General features: G+C 39.4%; 2 protein-coding genes across 2 annotated transcripts; one reads left to right on the forward strand and one right to left on the reverse strand.

The window, feature by feature from the left end:
- Positions 1–28: 28 nt before the first annotated feature.
- Positions 29–8,500, reverse strand: LOC111996028 (two pore calcium channel protein 1A; the record flags this gene model as incomplete). The annotated part of the gene is given in 5 exon segments (XM_065771942.1): positions 29–159; positions 3,737–3,832; positions 6,791–6,898; positions 6,986–7,129; positions 8,213–8,500. Coding segments are annotated over 5 exon segments (611 nt in total), but the record flags the coding sequence as incomplete, so codon positions are not given.
- Positions 8,501–12,933: 4,433 nt separating this feature from the next.
- Positions 12,934–13,974, forward strand: LOC136066912 (uncharacterized). The gene has a single exon (XM_065771966.1). It carries the CDS (start codon positions 12,934–12,936, stop codon positions 13,972–13,974), a length of 1,041 nt encoding a protein of 346 aa, XP_065628038.1.
- Positions 13,975–22,141: the final 8,167 nt, after the last annotated feature.

Raw genomic sequence — 22,141 nt, forward strand, 5'->3', positions numbered from 1 at the left:
AAAAAAAAAGGGTTTTATCACACAGTACCTAAAGTTCAGCATGAAAAACACAACTCTGATATATGGTGCAATTCTAAAAGGAAGATAATCAAAGCCCCCTGAAGACAAATAGAGAGCATAAACCAGTATATCAGCAACCCAAACTAACAGCAAAGCCACCTGAAAAAAACAAAAATGGAAATGTCACAATCAGACTAAAGGAACAGAATATCACAACATTGAACTTTCCACAAATAAATCAGATAACGTCAGCACCAGACTTTTTTCTTCTCAGGCCTACATATAAAAGGGTCAACATATGAATTGCATTATAAACTGTAAGATCATATGATCTCAAAGATACACTGTTTCTTATTCCGGTCCAATCATTGTGGATGCTGTTGATGTTTTTGTTGCTGCCACTACTCAAACTAATCCAAAAATTAATGGAAAGAAAATTTAGAAATCAAAAGGCTACATTTTACTTTCTATCAAGGATATTTCATTGCTTAAGACTTCTTTTCATTATCAACAAAATATGCATTTCGATCTATTCACAGCTTGAATCATAGACCATTGTTTTGGGCCTTCATCCAAATCAAAGAAAAAAACAATATATAATTTTTTTTTTTTTTTATGTCGAAGGCAATTTCAGGCTGTCTTGCATGGTCAATACTTTAACCTTGATCAAACCAACTCCTGCTAGGAACTCTTTCTATTAGATCCACTTGCTAACCTTTTATTTTTATTTTTATTTTTTGATAGGTAATAAAGATATATATTCAAGAACACTACCTTATGCCGAAAAACATAAGGCAAAGAGAAAAATACAAAGGGAAAAGAAAGAGTAAAAAGATAAAGAAAGGAAAAGAAACTAAGTATACATGAGAGAGCTAAGGTATATAGGGAGAGAATCACTAGAGGTGAGTCCCCAAGTCCTAGACCAGTCAAACAGAGTGCCACTAAAAGAGGCCAATAGCTGGTCATCCGAACTATCCATGTCCTCAAACATCCTCCTATTTCACTCCCTCCAAAGGCACCACATCAAGCATAATGGAGCTAAATTCCAAATGCTATAGACAAACGCTTTTCAAGCCAATTCCACCAACCAAGTAGAGTCCGCAACCGATCTTGGCAAAACCCATGAAAATCCAAAAGATCTAAACACCAAACTCCATAGCCGATAAGCCTTTCCTCAATGCAGTAACAAATGATCCACCGTCACCCCATTACTACGACACATGATACACCAATCGACAAAATCCAACCCTCTACCCCTCAAATTATCACTTGTAAGGATCCTATCCCATATAGCAGTCCACACAAAGAAGGAAACACGCCGAGGAGCCTTAACCTTCCAAACACCTTTCCAAGTAAAAATAATGGGTAAGGGGCTTCTCAACTTATTGTAAAATGATCAAATATCAAAGTCCCCATTCTTTGTCAGCTTCCATCGCATACAATCTCCATTCTCAGTAGGAGGCAGATTTAAGTCCAAGGTATGGAGAAAATTATCCACACCACCCATTTCCCAATCATTTGGTCTCCGAGTAAAATGAACATCCCAGCTTCTCTTCTCCTCTATCCCCAACTATTCAAGAGAAGAGGCCACCGATGCCTCTTTATTGGATGCAATCTCATACACACCCAGAAAAGTCAATTGAAGTGGAGAATCTCCACACCATTGATCTGTCCAAAGCTTACTCTATCCCCCACCCCTACCTCAAAGCGAGTATTCTTGTTAAAATCCTCCCATCCCATGCGGATACTTCTCCACAAGCCACACCCCCCTCTACCTAGCTTGGAAGTCCATCCTCCCCATTCTTCCCCAAACTTGAGAGCTACAACCCTTCTCCAGAGCCTTGTCTCCTCAATCCCAAATTGCCATAACCACTTCACTTGTAAGGCTTTATTAAAAGTAGTTAATTTCCTTACTCCTAACCCACCGTTTTTCAAAGATACACACACCTGGTCCCATCCTACCAAATGTAACTTGGAGTCCCCCACAAGAAATCCCTTTGCAACCTCTCAATTTTATTGGCCGCATGCGTAGGGATAGTAAAAACAAACAAAAAATGGGTGGGGAGACTAGATAAAGTGCTTTTAAGCAACGTTAGTCTTCCACCTTTTGACAATACATCTTTTTCCAACCGGCCAACTTACGCTCAATTTTCTCCAAGATAGGATTCCAAACAGTAGGGGACTTGTGGGACACCCCCAATGGTATACCAAGATAGGTCATAGGCAAAGACCCAATCTGGCATCCCAAAATCTCTGCCAGGACATGGACATTAGGAACCTCTCCAATGGGATCCATCTCACTTTTCAGCACATTAACCTTTAAACTTGTCATTGCCTGGAAACAAAGAAGAAGCATCCGAGCATGTAGAATCTGCTCCTCATTAGCATCGCAAAACAAAATTGTATCATCCGCGAACAAAAGATGCGAGACACATACCCCTCCGCCCTGTCTACCATTGGCCCTAAAGCCTCGAAACAAACCAGCTCTTTCAGCTCTTTTCATCATCTTACTGAAGACCTCCATCATAACTAGAAACAACACGGGAGATAGTGGGTCCCCTTGTCTCAATCCCCTCGAGCTCCCAAAAAAATCAGCTGGAGACCCATTAAACAAGACAATGAATTGGGCTATAGATATGCATGTGTGGATCCGCCTATACCACCTCACCCCAAATCCCATTCTCTTCAACAAATCAAGAAGAGCCTCCCAGTTCACATGATCATAGGCTTTCTAAATATCTAATTTACAAATAACCCCCTGAATCTTACTCTTTACCCTATTATCAACACACTCATTAGCAATGAGAACTAAATCAAGTATCTGTCTACCACCCACAAAACTGTTCTGAGACTCAGATATCAGCTGATCCAAAACCTTTTTCAGGCAGTTTGCCAACACTTTAGACAAAATCTTGTAAACGCTCCCCACCAAACTAATAGGTCTAAAATCTCGAATATTGGAAGCATCATTCTTCTTAGGGATTAAGGCTATGAAGGTTGCATTAAGAGATTTTTCAAACTTACTGTGTTGATACAACTCTTCAAACACGGCGCGAAGACATCGCTTTTCACAACTCTCCAACAATGGTGCATTTAATATGCATTTATCATCAAGTAACTATCATATGAAGAAATCAGATTTTTTTTTAGTAAGTAAAGATTTTACTAAAACAGGGCACACCTAGTACACCGGAACTGGAAATATACAAAAGAAATGCAAACAAAGTTATGATAAAAGTGCATAAAGGTGCAAAATAGTCACTCAAGAAGCAACATGTGCACTTAAAAAAATGCAACCAAAATAAGAATATGAACATGGATGAGAAGAATACAAGTAAGGATGAGGTTAAGTCATCTCAACATTAAGAACATATTCAATGAACCAAAATGCAACAACATCTAGAAGCATTTCAATGCAAACTAAAGGTGAAAGAAGATCAGAATGACAACCAAAGAGAAAATCGACTGAAGCAGCATGAAAAGTTAAGTGGTTAATAATACAACTAAGAGAGCATCAGCTAAATAAATAAAGAGGTCAATCTCATGAAAGATTTACTTTCTTTGGTGAACTTATCAGTTATTTGAGTCACAAATTTAAATACCTAGTATAAGATATATACAGAAGGTTCTGATTATCAAAAAAGGCTTCTTGGTAAAAATTAAAAACCAAGAAATCCCTTTCTTTCACTTTTTGGTAAGTCAGAAAATAACTAGACGAGAAAGAATCAGGAAGTACCTTTAGTCGATTAAGAAGACTTTCACAATAAAGACGGTACCCTTCATATGAAATTGGAAAGAAGGTATGTATCACAAGTATGAATAGAGATATGCCCTGCATAAAAAAGTAGAAACTAATGAAACTTGCAAAAGATTGTCTCTATAATACATCAAACCAAGGAAACTAGTGGTACAAAAAAAACTAAGCTGAGATGCTCAAATAAACCTTAGGAATCTAGCAACACGCCCAAAATTAAACATTCTATAGTTCGAGTACAAGATTTATGTACCACCTCAACACCATGTATTATTTCTAAGACTAACCAGACCATAAATAACATAAATCCTTGACGTGCTATGTATTCAATCAACACCTTCTAACACTAGACCTAATATGATCGAATAACCAAAAAAAGCCCCCCCTAGAAAAGATCATTAACAAGTTATCAGTATTTGATAATGATCACCCACCACAATCCAACATCCATTAACAAAGATACAACAAATGGCCATGCTCTTTATTTATTTTTTCTTTTCTGTGCTTAACCAAACTATAGACCCTTCTCATAATGGGTCAAACCTGAGACTTCCGATCAAAGAAGATAAACTGAGGATTTTGTTCCTTTAAGACAGATTTTTAAACAGGTCTTATTGCCATTATCAAAGAAACTTTCAACAATTCATCATAATCTTTTTCAAAAGATCAAAATTTCACTTGTAATTTTCTTATCAAGTCCAGTGACCATCGACTCAAATGGAACTTCCTTCTTTCAGAAGTTTGGCTGGAGGGTTGTGGCTAGAGGGTTGTGGCATGGATTCAAAACCTACCGTGCGTATTTAACTCACCAATCAAAAAATAAATCTTATCAAAAAATGAAATTTTAGTTGCAATGTTTTTGGAACATGAATTCATATTAAACATTGAAGTTTCTTATCCAAATAGTAGCCATGTAGGATAGATACTTAAATTTGCATTAGTTCCAAATATCTAACACAATTTGCATCACTTACAAATATCCAGCAATTCCTCAAAATCTTTTTTTAAATTTAAATAATGAATACAATCAAGCACGCAAATTACAAAGATCTATCAAATCACAAACCAAACATAGAGAATAACTACGCACTACTGACATCCAATCCAACAAGGTTTTAAAGAAAAATTATTTAAGATTTGGCAAAGTTCTCTCAGAATCCTCAAAGCTCTGGTTATTCCTGTCCCTCCAACGGCACCACATCAAACAATGGGGGGAGCCATCCAAATATAACCATTTTTATGACAATGGGGGGCAGTCTCCATTGGAAATACTTGACACTACCCTGATAGCAAATGAATGTTTAAATGGTCATTTGAAATCCGACAATTTGTGGGTTTTGTGCAAAATTGATCTGAAAAGAATTATGGCCATGTCAATTGGGATTTTTTGATTTATTTGTTACAAAGATGTGGCTTTGGGGGAAAATAAAGGAAGTGTATAGCATTTTGTATTTTCACGTTCAAATTTCTTATCCTGTTGAATGGCACCCCTAGTGTTTTTTCAATAGCAATGGTGGCTTATGTTAAGGAGATCCCCTTTCCCATTATTGTTTGTGGTGGTTGAGGCATGAGAAGGATGTTAGCAAAAGCTGTGTCAAGGGGATGTTTGAATGTCTTTACTATTAATAATACGAGGCATAAATGGTGATATCCCATCTCCTTTTCATTAACGATACACTTATCTACTGCAATGTAAACTCAATCCAACTTTGCTATTTAACATGCGTCCTATTTGTTTCAAGGTGGTTTCAGGCTTGAGGATCAGTTTAAGTATATATGAAAATGTGCCAATTGGAGAGGTAATGAATGTCAAGGAATTGGCAAGCAATCTCAGATTACATGTCTCATCCATTCTGATGAAATACTTTTGCCTTTGGGGTCTCACTTCAAGGCACATATGTGATTTCATTATAGATAAAAGCACAAGAGATTGACTAGCCAGAAGAAATTGTACTTATCAAAAGGGGGGAGACTCTCTCTAATTAAAAGTACGTTATCAAGCCATCCAACTTATTTCTTATATTTATTCCCATTGTCTGTAAGAGTTACAAAAAGGTTGAATAAAAATTTCAAAGAGCTTTTCTTTAGGGTGGGATAGGTGAGGGATTCAAATTTCTAAATTGTGGCCCCAACTTTTGATGCAACCAACAAATAGTTCAAGAAAAAAACAAGAGTAAATATCAAAATATTCTAGAATTATGATCTGGTTTTGATGTGGAGCCTATTCGATCCTTTCATAGGCTACTTTAGTTATTAGTGACTGTATTAGAGTATTAAGTTTATTTAGGTTAGAAAGTTGCTAGATCAGTTTTGATTAAGATTTATTAGAATAAGGGGAATCTAGTATTTTTCTAGATTTTCCAGAATGGACTGTATTACAGGCCCATGTGTCTAATTATATGTTGAGTCTTTTTCTATTTGATTTAGAAGTACTTAATTACTTTGCTTTGTTATTAGGATTCTTGGTCCTTCTAGAAAAGAGGTTATTAGCACTTAGTAGTCCTTTCTACAATTGGGTTTTGTAATAGCCTTCTATGTACTATGTAGACAATAAAATTTAGATAAAGAGATTGACTTTAATAAAATTCCAGCAGCTAATTTTTTTTTTTTAAGCCTTGAGGGTGTGATTTCTTAGGAAACTTAGGTGTGGTTGCTTAGACTTTATCTATTTTTGTTTCATGTTCTATTCACTATTTTGACACCAAAAAGCCCTCAAATTCATTCAAGATCCAATATTTTTATTACTTAACCTTACCTACACCTTTAAACATCAAACCCTATTCAATAACCCTTCAAAAAATCATTAATTATCCTAATTTGGTGCAAAAATTTTTAATATCCTACATCAACAAGAAACTCCAATCATTTCAAATATATAAGGTAACCACTTGGCACAAAGATAGCAAACAGATGCTAAACAGAAGTGGCTTTGTCCTACAAACTAGATTCATAAATAGTTTTCAAACATTTCCAATTTAAATAATTATTATTAAAATTAGAGGTCATATACAATTCTTCTAAATATCTAACTCTTACCTCATAAATAAGAGACTCCCCACCACTTAAGTAGGGCAACTGCCCAAGAAAGTAGTAATCCCTATCATTGCAAGAATCTGTAGAATAGTTGGTACACCACAAAGGTTTCTGCACAGAGTTTAGAAAGTTCAGAATAAATAAATACCTTGACAGGACTACCATGGTTTATCAAAATTAAAGGAAAAAAAAAAACACCTCCAAGAAATTTAGGATTATCATTGCAAAATAATTGAGGGACCAGATGAAATCAAATTGAGTAAAAACGAAGTAGGATTTTGCAGCACTCTGGAAGTTTGATTGATCAAGAATTTGCTCGGGTAAACCAATACCATCTTCAGCCTGCAGAAAGCATTTTCAGCCAATAACCAATAAAAAGTAATCATTTGTTAGAAAATTTTGAGAATAAGAATATTAAAGAAGTAATGACTGAAAATCTCAAATAATGTTATATAGTTGTTCAGAGAGAGAAATGGTAGACAAGGCTAAAAATTTCTATTTGTTTCTTTCTTGGTTAGACAATTTGTAAGTCTTCCAAATATCACAAAATCCAATGTAAAACAAAGGACACCTTATGAGGATTAAAAAAAATAAAAATTAAAAAAGAGATGCACATCAATGAACTTCTTCTTTGATTAGGTACACATGTTAAAATAACTATTAAAAAGAAACTTCAGAAATATATCCCTGATTTCATCGTGTTCTTTAAAGGCTTTCAACAAAATCACGAAAGATTGCAATCATAAAATGGAAGTACAATATTTGAGGGGAAAAAAAAAACATATATTACCAATGTATAGTAAATGTCAAACAGATTAATGTGCCACACCCCTTCTATGATTCTATCACCACACATCACAAGATATTAATTTTTTTCAAAATCAATTTGAATTCTCATATGACTCTTCTTTTTCATTTTCTTTTATGGTAAAAGCTCAAATTAACTTGACTTCATGGAAACCTACTTTGAAATTCTAAAGACAAGCCCATTATGAAATAGACTTCAAAAATCAGTATTAACAAGAAGCATAATGCTATTTATGTCTTATTGGCAAGTGCAACCAAGTGTTTGAATGCAATTGAGAACCTAGTGTATAGCACCTACGGTACCATATCTAAGTTTTATCCCACTACATATATTATCAAACACAAACCCAATTGAATCACATCTAAATCCTCGAAAATTCCTCATCCAAAACAAATAAAATAAGCCTAAACAACTATAACTACAATCATTCATTACATTGTTACATAATTACCAAACACAAAACCCATTATCAAATTCACCATTAAAACACAACTACATTCACCAAAACTCTAATCTTAACACGCCCCAAAAAATAAACACTTTCTTAAAAGGGAAAGGAGATGAATTATTGGATACATTAAAAAAGTGAAAAAAGTGAAACAAAGAATGAAATGAACCAGATCAACGAGTGCAGCAGCCTTTTCAACATTCGAGCCGTAAGCAATGGCCTCAGAACGATTATGGTGCTCTCTCCTGCGACCAGCCGCAGTAGCTCTACTGCTTTCTCCGCTTAGCAGAGGCTTCTCCATCTATAGAGACAAATGAAAACTGAAACCGAAATGACAATTTGTTTCAATTCAAAACAACAAAAGCAGAGAAACCGAGAGAGAGAGAGAGAGAGAGAGAAAGGTGGTGAAGATAATATAGGCTTTGATCCGAGACGTAGTAATGAGACAGTTATGAAATGAATCTTCGTTACTATTAATAAAAGATCTCAAATAGAGGCTTCTGTGTCGGGTTACTATGAGTCGTGTTCCCATGAGCTATCCCTCATGCCTCCTTCCATGCACTCTCTCTTACTCTCTTTGAATACCAATGTTTATTGAGCTCAAATTGTGATATGAAGCCAAGATTTTACTGTAAAGTATGTGTACGGGTGCGTGTAACAATTAAATATGCACTAATATTTAGCCTTTATTGAATTTGAATTACATATTTTTGACATCAGTTTGGATGATATTTGTATAGTAGCGCTTGGTTTTCAGTGGTTTATTTGTTAAAAGTGCAACAAAAATTTTAAGTTAATCTATTTTTAAAAAAGTTAGTTTTGTTGCTTTTTTAGAAGAAATGTGATAAAAAGCAAAACTTTGGGAGGTGGAAGCAAAGAGTTTAGGTATCTTTTTAACAAATTCATTATTAGATTACATTATTTTTATTTTTGTTGCCTTACACTAAATTTAATTAACATAAAATCCTAAATATAATTTGACAAACTATTTATTTTTAATCATGTGCCATGAATGGTCATCCTTTTTATACAAGATAGAAATTTTACTTTAATATAATCTGTTTATATGCTTATAAAATTTCCTTTTGAAAACTTGAACCTTAACCTTTACCTCCTTATTCCCCACAAGAATTTTATATTTGTGAAATGATCATCACACGCATAGTGTTCATGAATGGTCATTTGACCACCAAAGAAATCTCTCCAAGCATATTTGTGTAACACTACTATGTTAAAAATAATAACAATAATAATAATCAATGATGCAAGCATTCAAGATCGTGCATGTTATGATTAGTTTACTATCAATGAAAGCAATTAAGAAATAAACCATTTCGTGAAAAAACAAAAGCAATAATTAACCCAATGAATTCCTAACATTGAGGCGATCTTATTGGATCTATCATAAAATTGACCTCATACTATCATTCTCTCTTTTGTTTTGAGAATCATACTATTATTCTTTTAAAATACGAGTGTAGCTTTTTTTTTTTTTTTTTTTTTTTTGATGGGGTAGCTTTTTGCTTTTTGGCAAGGAATGCACAAGAAGATTGTGGACGTAGATAGCGATTAAACGTGGATCAATTGATACGGAGTTGTCCCAGCCGACCTAGAAATTGAAATGTAAGTCGGCCGAAAGGGATGGATTGGGACTGTGCGCCCTCACGTGCTTTTCATGAGCTCCCCCTTTCTTTTTATTATTTTATATATCAGTTTTGATTGATTCTTGTCAAAAACACTGTCTATTCTAACTTCTAATTTTATAATTTTAACGCTTAGATTATTCTTTCTTATGCTTTTTCCAAAACACTTTTCTTTTCTTTTAGTAATTTAATTCGTAGATAACAAACACAAGTAGAATTTACCAAGTGTTATTGGGATTACAGCCTCTTGCTTCTTGCGTAAAAAAATAAATAAATTAGAATTATCATTTTCAGTTTTAAATTTTAATATATAAGAAAGCTCATATTAAGAAAAATAAAAATGTCCTATTCCAGTCATAGCATCACTCTTAAAAATAAATAATCTCATAAATCACTATAATGGGTTAAAAAAATAATAGCTCCAAATTTGTTTGGAACTAAAATTTTTTCTATTATTATTATAGCTACAAGGGGGGAAGAAAATTTTAAGTCATACATATCTCCGTAAGACTCCGTTGAAAATATTAGAAAGTGTTGTAGTATAAAACTCTTTACTTTTTCCTGTTAAATTTATACAGTAATTAAAAAAATTATCATATCCTCTTTATTAGTAACCCTCGAATTAAATTTTACCCCCAAATATTGTTAGATTGTTCTGAATGGTTGTAATGAATGGCCCCGGAGGCCCAGCTGCTTCCTTCTTCTTTTTTCTTTTTCTTTTTTTTTTTTTTTTTTTAAGATAAGAAGCTGCTTCCTTTTCATATGGCCCGTTTGCATATATTTGAGTTTGACAGTACAACCGACGCGGCCCTCGACCACGTATATTACGCTCCCAGAAGCAAAAGTCAAAAAAGCATTAATTCTTTTCTTTGTTCTTAATCATATCTACTAGACTCTAGTACTACAAAGTACAAACAACAACAAAGAATTTTCGGAAAAAAGAGTTGCAATAGCTTGGCCTTCACTGTCTCAAACCAATGGCTTCATGCCCAGAGTCTCTCCCACAGTAACAAATCAAACCTGCTTCCATTAACATGGATCCCATTAAATTAAATAAATAATTTTCTCAACTTTCATTGGGATAGTCTTGTTTCTAATCTTCTTATGTTCCTATTACATGTATAAAAAGAAAAGAAAATGTAATAAATAAGGATGTCAAATAGGTGGGTTTGGGGTGGGCATAATTGGGTTGAGTATATAAAACTCATTTACCAATTAAAACTTATTTAACTAATTGTTTCTAACCCAAATCCAACACAGCCCAATTATTATGGGTGAACTCCAACTCACCCAATTATCAAAATTACTAAAATGCCATTAAAATGAAAACCTCAACACTTTCTTCAATTCCCTTTTCCACTCTCTCTAGTCTCCAAATTAAAAAATTCCACATAAGCACATCTACATCAGTAATTATATTAAAAATCCAAATAAAAAAATATTTTCTTTTCTTTTCTATTTTCTCTCACTTTCTTGGCAACCAAATAAATACAAAGAAATGTCATTTCAAGCTCCATTCTTAAATTACCCAAATTTAAAATAAATCATGCCGCCAACATCGATATGTCTGCTGCCAATGACGATGCCATCAAGGTCCTCCACTTTTTTTCTTTTTTTGAGAGGGGTGTCTCTACGCTGTCCTCTGTTTGGCAACCGAGAAAATGGAAGAAAGGGTAAAGGAAACTAAAACTTCATTTCTGTATATGAGAGAGAGAGAGAGAGAGAGAGAGAGAGAGAGAGAGAGAGAGTGTGTTATAGGGTAAGGCGGTGGAGGAGCAGACATTTGCGTTGGCAAGGAATCAGACAACCATGGTTGATTCGATCATCATCATCGTTGATTATCAAATTGATTGCAAGAGCTGGATGAGATGAAGAAGCGGTTGAAGGAAATGGAAGAAGAAGCTGCCGCTCTTCATGAAATGCAAGCTAAGGTTGAGAAGGAAATGGGCGCTGTTTAAGGTTCTAAAATTCTCTACTTTACTTTTCCGATTTCTATGATTGTTTGCTGAGAAAATAATCCCTAGGAAAAATATAAATTTATACTTTGATTGTTCATATAAATTTTTTTTTTTTTTTTAATGGGAAGAGTTGGGTTGAATTTGGATATATTATTTTTGGGTTAAATGGGGCTCAATGGATTTTTAATTAAAATCCAATAATTACTGGGTCTAATTGGATTGATGCACATTTAACCCAACTAATAATTGGGTGGGTTTAGGTTCAATTAGAGTGGATGAATTTGGGTGGGCAAATGGATTTGAGCTTACTTTGTCACCCCTAGTAATAAATGACAACTGTGTCACTCTTGGTAGTGATTCAATGATTCCTATTGAAGAGGAAAAATTATGCACTTGACGGCTTATATGACGGATCCACTAAAATCACCTATACTGGACGGATCCCATAAGGACGGGTTCTACACCGACGGTTAAACACCCATGCAGTGTCCGAATCAATTATCTACAAGAAGCCCAAGTTAAAGGAACTCTTGCGGCCCATGCTTGGACATCTCAAAATCCTAGTATAAATGGAATTCTAAGGCGAAGAGGATTCTAGAAGATATGTGCATTAATGGAGATCTTCTTCATAAGGAAAAGTCTTGTTCATCACGTTTGGGATTGTTAAAGGAGACTCCTATAAGGAAAAGACTTATGCTTCAAGGAAGAAAGGTCAATCTTCGACCACTATGAAAGCCCCAATACCCTCAAAAATCGAGGTACGCATAATTAACCATCTCTAGCACTCTGGAGTTGAAAAAGATTCTAACTTGACCTTCGGAGGGTATTTGGCCAGTACCACACCGGTGCTTTCTGTAGGTTTTCTCTTTCTTGCAGCGCAGGTGACTTTCTGAGCGTGTGAGCGACGTGTAATTCATTGGTGATTTTTCAGACTTCATCAGTTGGCGCTGTTTGTGGGAAGGAAGAAGTGATCGATCGTTGCTTTATCCCTGAGATAGAAGAGTTGCATGATGCTCACTCATTCGATGGCGACCACCAACGACATCCAAGGAGAGGAACCACCCACAACCGCCCTCGAGAGACAGGTTCGAACTCTCACTGCAGCCGTGGAGCGTCTCACCAAACAAAACCACAACCTAGAAAAACAACTGCGTCAGAAAAACGCAGCACCCAATAACCAGAGGGAGGACTAAGAAGGTACCAGTGCCATGCGAAGAGATCGAGTAGGGCCTGAAGGCAGCAATGCCCCAAGCAGGCCGGAACGATAAAACGTGAGCCTCCCATCCCTCATGGATAAGACTCCACCTCCTATTTTCGTAGAAATACAGGCGATGAAGGAACAGATGAAGGTCATGATGAACACCCTCAAGGGACGAGTGTCCAGCGATCTTGATGACCTAGTCAACCGGATCGACTCTCCATTCACCGCCCCCAACAATTCCTTTCCCCTACCGCATAAGTTTCGGATACCACAAATAAAGAGTTACGATGGAGTCAAGGATCCCCTAGATCACCTGGAGACCTTCAAGACCTTGATGCATCTTCAAGGGGTACCAGACGAAATCATGTGCAGGGCCTTCCTTACAATGCTGAAGGGTCCCACGAGGATATGGTTCAGTCAGCTGACACCAAACTCCATCAGCACTTTCAAAGAGTTAGGCACTCAGTTCACCTCACACTTCATAGGGGGACACATGTACAAGAAATCCACGGCATGCTTAATGAGCATCAGGCAGAGAGAGGACGAGACGTTGAGATCCTACATAACCCGCTTCAATAAGGAAGCGCTTTCGATCGATGAAGCCAACGATAAGATACTGGTAGCAGCCTTTACAAACGGGTTGCGAAAGGGTAAGTTTTTGTTTTCACTATATAAAAATGACCCCAAAACCATGTCAGACGTACTCTATAGGGCCACTAAGTACATAAACGCAGAAAATGCTCTACTGGCCCAAGAGGAAAAACCCGGGAAGATAGAGCGACAGGGAAATGCACGACAGGATCAAGGGCAGAAGAGACCAAGGACAGGAGACAGAAGGGACGAAAGGTGCCCTAAACCCCAGGGAGAAAGGTTCATAAGCTTCACACCACTGAACGCCCCAATAGACCAAGTCCTGATGCAGATCAATGACGAGGGGGCACTGACGTTTCCAGGGAAGCTGAAGAGCGATCCAAACAAACGACCTAGAGACAAGTACTACCGCTTCCACCGAGATCACGGTCATGACACGGTCGATTGCTATAACTTAAAGCAGCAGATTGAGGCCCTCATCAGACAAGGGAAGTTGCAGAAATTCGTCAACAAAGAGAGAGTGGATCCTAATCACTAAGAGTAGGCCCCCCGACGGGATAATGAGCATCTTAGACCCCCCATCGGAGACATAAGGATGATTGTAGGGGGAACTGCGACTACTGATTCCTCCAAAAAAGCTCGAAAGACGTACCTTAGGATGGTCCAGAACGTTCAGCTAATAGGTTCTGTACCTAAGATAGCACGGAGGAAAAACCCCATCATTGGGTTCTCTGAGGAAGACGTGAGAAGACTCCACCATCCACACAACGACGCGCTAGTTGTTAGCGTACGTGTGGGGGACTATAATGTTCACTGAGTGTTGGTTGACAACGGCAGCTCGGCTAATATCCTGTACTATCCAGCGTTCCAGCAAATGGGGATTGACAGAACGCGATTGATACCAACGAACGCTCTGTTGGTCGATTTTGGAGGAACAAGGGTATTCTCGTTAGGCTCGATCACACTCTCGGTAACGGTGGGCGATTATCCGCGAGAGATCACAAAGGACGTAACATTCCTTGTGGTAAACTGCTCGTCTGCTTACAATGGTATTCTCGGACGACCCACACTTAACTCGTGGAAAGCGGCAACATTGACATACCACCTAATGATCAAGTTCCCTACGGATTATAAGATTGGGGAGTTGCGAGGAAACCAGGTGGCCGCCTGGGAATGCTACATTGCCATGCTAGAAATGGAAGATCACCAGCAGACCATGTGTATAGAAGAACAACGAATCGTAGCAGAACCGGTTGAAGAATTGGAAGCGATAACACTTGATGAATCAAAGCCTGAACGAACGACTAGGATAGGGACATTAGCTAGCCAGCCAGTACGTTAAACCCTCACAGCATTCCTCAGGAGGAACCAAGACGTATTCGCGTGGAGTTATGAGGACATGCCCGGGATTGATCCTTCTGTCATGATTCACAAGCTTAACGTGAACCCTACATCCTCACCCGTCCGGTAGAAAAAGCGAGTGTTCGCTCAAGAATGAGACAGAGCGATAGCGGAAGACGTCAGGAAACTACTTAAGGCGGATTTCATTCGGGAAGTATATTACCCAGAATGGTTGACGAATGTAGTCATGGTCAAGAAGGTTAACAGAAAGTGGAGAATGTGCGTTGATTTCACGAACCTCAACAAGGCGTACCCGAAGGACAATTACCCCCTCCCGCGGATAGATGCTCTGGTCGACTCAACGGCCAGACACCAGCTTCTAAACTTTATGGATGCCTTTTTGGGCTACAATCAAATCAAGATGAAGGAAGCTAATCAAGAGAAAATGTCTTTTGTCACCAACCAAGGATTTTTTTGCTACAAGCTGATACCATTCGGACTCAAGAACGCAGGGGCGACGTACTAGAGACTAATGAACAAAATGTTCGTGCACTAGATTGGGAGGAACGTACAAGTCTACGTTGATGACATGTTGGTCAAGAGCCTGCGCAAAAATGAACACCTAAATGACCTCCAAGAGACGTTTGGCACCCTTCGGTCATACAACATGAAGCTGAATCCAAGCAAGTGCGTGTTCGGAGTAACAGCGGAGAAATTCTTGGGATTCATGGTATCCCAAAGAGGTATAGAGGTCAACCCAGAAAAGATACAGGCTATCATGAAGCTAGAACCACCAAGGACGGTGAAAGAGGTGCAAAGCTTGAATGGCAAAATTGCAGCCTTGAACAGGTTCGTCTCTAAAGTAACGGACAAATGTCTACCATTCTTCCACACCTTGAGGAAATCATTCGAGTGGACAAACGAGTGTCAGAAGGCATTTGAAGACCTGAAAAAATACCTCGCCTCTCCACCATTGCTCAGCCCATCCAAACTAGGGGAAGAACTCTACCAATATCTAGCAGTTTCACAAGCAGCAGTAAGCGTGGCCTTAGTAAGAGAAGAGGAAGGATTTCAGTGACCCGTCTATTTCATAAGTAGGGGTTTCTGGGGGATAGAAGAAAGGTACCCCCAGATGGAAAAGTTGGCCTTCGCACTAGTAACTGCAGCCCGAAAACTTAAACTGTATTTTTAGGCCCATACCATCATAGTCTTGACAGATCAACCCCTAAAAAGAGCCATGAGCAACCCTGAAGCTACCAGACGAATGGCTTTGTGGGCAATAGAGCTGAGCGAGTTTGATATACAGTACCACTAGCGAACTACAATAAAGGGGTAAGTAGTGGCAGACTTCATCGCCGAATACACTCAATTAAAAGGCAAGGGGGCAGACGCCCTCAGACAATGGAGTATCCACATAGACGGATCTTCAAACAGGCAAGCTGGAGGTGTCAGTGTGGTAATTCAAACCCTTGACGGAGATAAAATCGAATGCATGATTCCTCTGGACTTCCCAACGACCAATAACGAGGTCGAGTATGAAGCGTTGGTGGCAGGATTAGACCTCGTAAAGGCAGCAGGTGCCGAGAACATGGTCGTACATTGCGATTCTCAGGTAATAACCAGTCAGATTAGCGGCGTCTACGAGTGCAGAAATGAAAGGATGAAGAAGTACTTGGAAGAAGTCAAGAATCGGATCGGCAGCCTCAAAGTCACATTCGTCCAAATCCCAAGGGAAGAGAACGAATGTGCCAACTGTCTGGCAAAAGCAGCCTCCGCAGAGTTTATGATAGTCCCCGATCAGGTATTGTCGTTTGTCCAAAATTTCTCAATTATTGACGTCGGAACAAAAGTGCAGGAGGTGAATTCCGAAAACAATTGGACTACGCCATTAATAGCATACTTGAAGACGGGCACACTACCAGAAGGAAGAGACGCAGCCAGGAAACTGAAAGTCCAAGCCTCGCGATTTGTACTAATCAATGATGTCTTATACAAAAGGGGATTCTCACGACCGTACCTAAGGTGTTTGGGCCACGAGGAAGCAGACGACGTAATGAGAGAAGTCCACTATGGTATCTGTAGAAACCACTCAGGGGCATGGTCCTTAGCACACAAATTGATCCAAGCAGGGTACTATTAGTCTACAATGCAAAAGGACGCACAAGCCTACGTCAAGACCTGCGACAAATTTCAGAGGTTCAGTAATCAGATTAGGCAACCAACCGAGGAGCTGACACCCATGACGGCCCCTTGGCCATTCACCCAATGGGGACTAGACATCATGGGCCCCCTCCCGACGGCAACAAGGCAGTTAAAATTTCTAGTAGTTGGGATCAACTACTTCACTAAGTGGGTGGAGGCAAAAGCCCTAGCCACTATCACGGAAAGGAACATCTGAAGTTTTGTATGGAAGAACATCATATGCAGGTTCGGGATACCCAGAGTGCTCGTCTCCAACAACGGAAAGCAATTCGACAACAATGCGTCCAAAGACTTCTGTTCAGAAATGGGTATTAGGAATCATTACTCGTCACCTGCACACCCACAGGCCAATGGGCAAGTCGAAGTCACAAACCGGTTTTGTCTCAAAATCATCAAGACCCGGCTTGAGGGTGCTAGGGCATCTGGCCTGACGAGCTACTAAGCATCTTATGGGAATATCATACTACAGTAAGAACGCCCACTGGAGAAACATCGTTTAGACTAGCATACGGAAGTGAGGCTATCATTCCAGCAGAGGTGGGCTTACGAGCTATCGGGTGGAGAACTACAACGAGGATAAGAATGAAGAGGCCTTGCGGCTTTAGCTAGACCTGGTGGACGAGGTCTGAGCTACAGCAGAGCAGAGGTTGGTGCGATACCAAAACCTCATGACAAAATACTGTAACTCCAATGTCAGACATAAAGACTTTCAGATCGGAGATCTTGTGCAACGGAGGGTAATGGGAGTTGCTAGAGATCCATCACAGGGAAAACTCGGCCCCAACTGGGAAGGACCGTACAGGGTCTCATCATGGCGAAAGAAAGGGACCTACCACCTCGAAACTTTGGACGGACGGAAGCTGCAGCACCCATGGAATACAGAGCACCTACGGAGATACTACTAGTAGAGACGACATTAAAAGATTCGACACTTCCCAGTTTCCAGTTTATTATTAAGTTGTATTAGTTTTTTCTTCGAACAGTTTTTTAGTTTTGCTATCGCTAGTTTTTACTTCGAATAATTCTTCTTACAAGTACCGTTTTAAGCCCAAGGGGGCAGGTACTTTTCAACATGGTTTTCTTTCAATAAGCGAAATATTCAGATACGACTGTGTTGTTCCTACTTAATTTCCTAAGTCTAGAAAATGGACGGATAAAAATAAAGTCCAAAGGATGGACAGATCATCCTACGATGATGAAAATACTTAAGTCCAGAAAATGGTCAGATAAAAATAAAGTCCATAAAATGGACGGATCATTCTAAGAGGATGAAAATCCCTAAGTCCAAAAAATGGACGGATAAAAATAAATTCCACAAGATGGACGGATCATCCTACGAGGATGAAAATCCCTACGTCCAGAAAATGGATGGATAAAAATAAAGTCCACAAGATGGACGGATCATCCTACAAGGATGAAAATCCCTAAGTCCAAAAAATGGACGGATAAAAATAAAGTCCACAAGATGGACGAATCATCCTAAGAGGATGAAAATCCCTAAGTCCAGAAAATGGACGGACATAAACCAAATCCACGGGATGGACAGATCATCCCATAAGGACAAAAATTCCTAAGTGCTAAAAATGAACGGATAGACAAGGTCCGGGAGATGGACGGATCCTCTTAAAAAGATAAAAATTCCTAATTCTAGATATGGACGGATAAGGTTTACATGTGCAAAATGGACGGATCGTCCAAATAGTCCGCAAACCTTAAATGGACGGATATCAGCTAGATGCCCACAACTTGAACGTATTAACTAAATGAGAACTACAGAATGGACGGAGTCTGTCAAAATATTGATAGAGTCCAATTCGCGAAAAGTAAAACATAGTCGACGGGGCATTCCATAGCAAAATATCAAAACACACCCACTGGCCAAACTAGTTCAGTAGATAAATAAAATTAAAAAAAAAAAAAAAAAAAAAAAAAAAAAAAAAAAACCACCAAAGGATGTTCAAAAGCCCCAAAACATGACGGGGAAACAGAAATTGTTCTACACTTTTTTCATTAAAAAAAAGATATATATAAATAAATTCTAGTTTGTGGTAGGGGCAACGGTCTCCTCAACTTGACGGATATGTTCATTATCAACAACTGTTGGGTCCACAGAGTTATTACTGACGGGGGCATCATCTCCAAAGAGCTCATTGGTGTCCTCGAATTGGGCAGGCTAGACGGAGGTTTGTTCAGGAATGTTGATGTTGACGGATGACAGGTCAAGCTCTGGGTACAAGTTCTTTACTTGACGGAGCGCGTCATCGAACCCGTCGTTATAAGAGACCCCCAACTCTGACAGAAGTGCCTCGAAATCACGGTACTCTTTTATCGCCATCTCCTTGGCCTGACGGAGCTTTTTTTCTTTGTCCTCCAGAACTTTCTTTAGATCCTCCGTCACTGATAGTACTCATCACGAGCCTCTTTTGTCTTCTTGAATTTCTGCTCCGCCGTCACCTTCCAGCTCTTCAACTCAATTAGCTCGTCCTCCGTCAGCCTGGCCTTGTCCCGAACACGGCCCAGAGTTGTCTCATGGTTAAGACACTGTCCCATTAACCCCTTCATCATAAGCATTGCCTGAAGGAAGACAAATTAATAAAGGAGGACAGATGCAAAAAAAAAAAAAATGATGATGATGACGACGTATGAGTTACCTAAGCAACGCTAAAGAAGCCTATCTCTCCCATAGCCTCCGTCGAGTGGTTGCCCAAGTCCTCATAATACTCAGAGGTTATGATGGACGAGAGCCTCTCCAGGGCGTATTTAGAGTCCTCACGGAGTAGGACGAGGGGCTTCTTCTAGCTCCCTGACAGACCAATCATTAGGCTCTTGCCGGCCCCATGTTTTGCTGGGGTGACCGTCTTGGCGTTCCCAGCCATTAACCCAACAACAGGCTCCAAAGGAACCCTGGGTTTCTTGGGTGCGCGGTTCCCCTTAGATGGTTGCTTCCTTTTGGCCGACGGCTTGCTTGAGCCCGCCCCCATAGGGTCTGCACTGGCTTCTTTGTTTTTGGCTGCCTGCAATCTGATCGCTGCTCGTCTTTTAGTGTCGTCCATCTCTGAAAAAGTAGACGGGTAAGGAAAAGATGATAGCATAATCTACTTAAAAATGAGGACTGACGGACTCACGTTGACAGATTTGCGCCTCGTATTTAATTGCTGCTGGGGTTGGATCGGGACCGTCACAGTACCAATGGATGGTATTGAGGTTGACGAGCTTTGCCCAAGTCCGTTCCTCTGGCTTAGACTTGGCGAAAATCTTTTCAAGAAATGTAAACTCCTCGAGGTCTACCTGAGGGCGCCGTCGAACTGCAAAAAGGGGATGGACGTAAAAAAAAAAAAAAAAAACTAAAAAACTGACAGACAAATACCAGACGGATTAATTACCCCACAAGTAATGTCGACGGGCATGTGATCCGTCTCCCCAGGATGGCATATCCAACCGTCACCTTCTATAAAGAAGTAACGACTCTTTCAGTCCCTGTTGGAATCTGGGGTCTCATAAATCACCTTCAAGACGAGACTCATAGGAACAAAACTATACATCTCCCTTGACTTGTCTTTCTCATCTGGACGGTAGCAATGGAGGAATTCCCGAACTGTCAACCTTCGGGCACCATTTGACATGGCTCCGTACAGGACCTCCATGGCTATAAAAGCCCTCCAGGCATTAGGGGATATCTGGCTGATGGATAAAACTAGGTACTTAAGAAGTTCATTGTGTAGGGAACTCAGAGGAAACCTAAGGCCCGCCTTGAGCACCTATTCGTACACTCTAACTCCATCTACCCCTTTATAGTAACACTTTTCTGACTTATAGGGTAGACGGATGGGGATGTAATCTAGGATTTGGTAGTGGGCTCTAAAGGTATTGAAATGAGGCTCCTTGATAGTAGAAATAAACACATGCACCGTCCACTCCGGTAGCATAATGAACTCCCTAAGTCCATCAGCACCTACGACGGACATAACCCTTTGATCCCCATCATCATCAGAACCCTCCTCTAGCTCGATCATCTCTATGTCCTCATTTGTTAAGGACGGGGAAGATGCAGACGGACTCCTCTCTTCGCTCAGATCGTCTCGGTCTTTGTGACCTGATGAATAAACCTCTTCATAGTCCGCCCCATCATGGACAACTGACTGGTTACTCGACGCACTACACATTACCTACATGTAATGACAAAACCTAAGACTCTGATGGGGTCTAAAAAAAGGGTGACGAGGACATAAAATCCAAGGAAAGACTACCAAAAGTTGAAAGGAATGAAATACCGACGGAGAAAAGTGACTTACCAATTTGTCAAAGTGGATGGATGTAGGCGTGTAGCACGGTTGCAGTAATTGAACGATCTATTCTCTGATAGATATGACGGACTAGCTCTAACAATGTGTTTCTTCATAAAGTAGAAAAATGAGAGGGGTAGAAGGCAGTATTTATAAGAGGGAGTGCATGGAAGCCGAAGCGTCATTTCGATCCGAGACAAAAGCCAATAGAAGAGCGACACGCGTCAATGAGTAATAAATATATTTCTTATAAACCTGTTAGAGTGCAAGTACAACTCATGGACTTTTAACCGTCATCCCAATCTTGAACCGTCACCTCATAGGCCATTGTGCTCAGAAATGACGAACCCATGGGGTGAAGGGGGCAACTGAAGAGGAAAAATTATGCACTTGACGGCTTATATGACGAATCCACTAAAATCACCTATACTGGACGGATCCTATAAGGACGGGTTCTACATCGACGGGTTAAACACCCATGCAGTGTTCGAATCAATTATCTACAAGAAGCCCAAGTTAAAGGAAATCTTGTGGCCCATGCTTGGACATCTCAAAATCCTAGTATAAATGGAATTCTAAGGCGAAGAGGATTCTAGAAGATATGTGCATTAATGGAGATCTTCTCCATAAGGAAAAGTCTTGTTCATCATGTCTGGGATTGTTAAAGGAGACTCCTATAAGGAAAAGACTTTTGCTTCAAGGAAGAGAGGTCAATCTTCGACCACTATAAAAGCCCCAATACCCTCACAAATTGAGGTACGCATAATTAACCCTCTCTAGTACCCTAGAGTTGAAAAAGATTCTAACTTAACCTTCGGAGGGTATTTGGCTAGTACCACACCAATGCTCTCTGTAGGTTTTCTCTTTCTTGCCGCGCAG

Source organism: Quercus suber, unplaced genomic scaffold (genome assembly GCF_002906115.3).
Source record: "Quercus suber isolate HL8 unplaced genomic scaffold, Cork oak 2.0 scaffold_51, whole genome shotgun sequence".
NCBI classification, from domain to species: Eukaryota; Viridiplantae; Streptophyta; class Magnoliopsida; order Fagales; family Fagaceae; genus Quercus; species Quercus suber.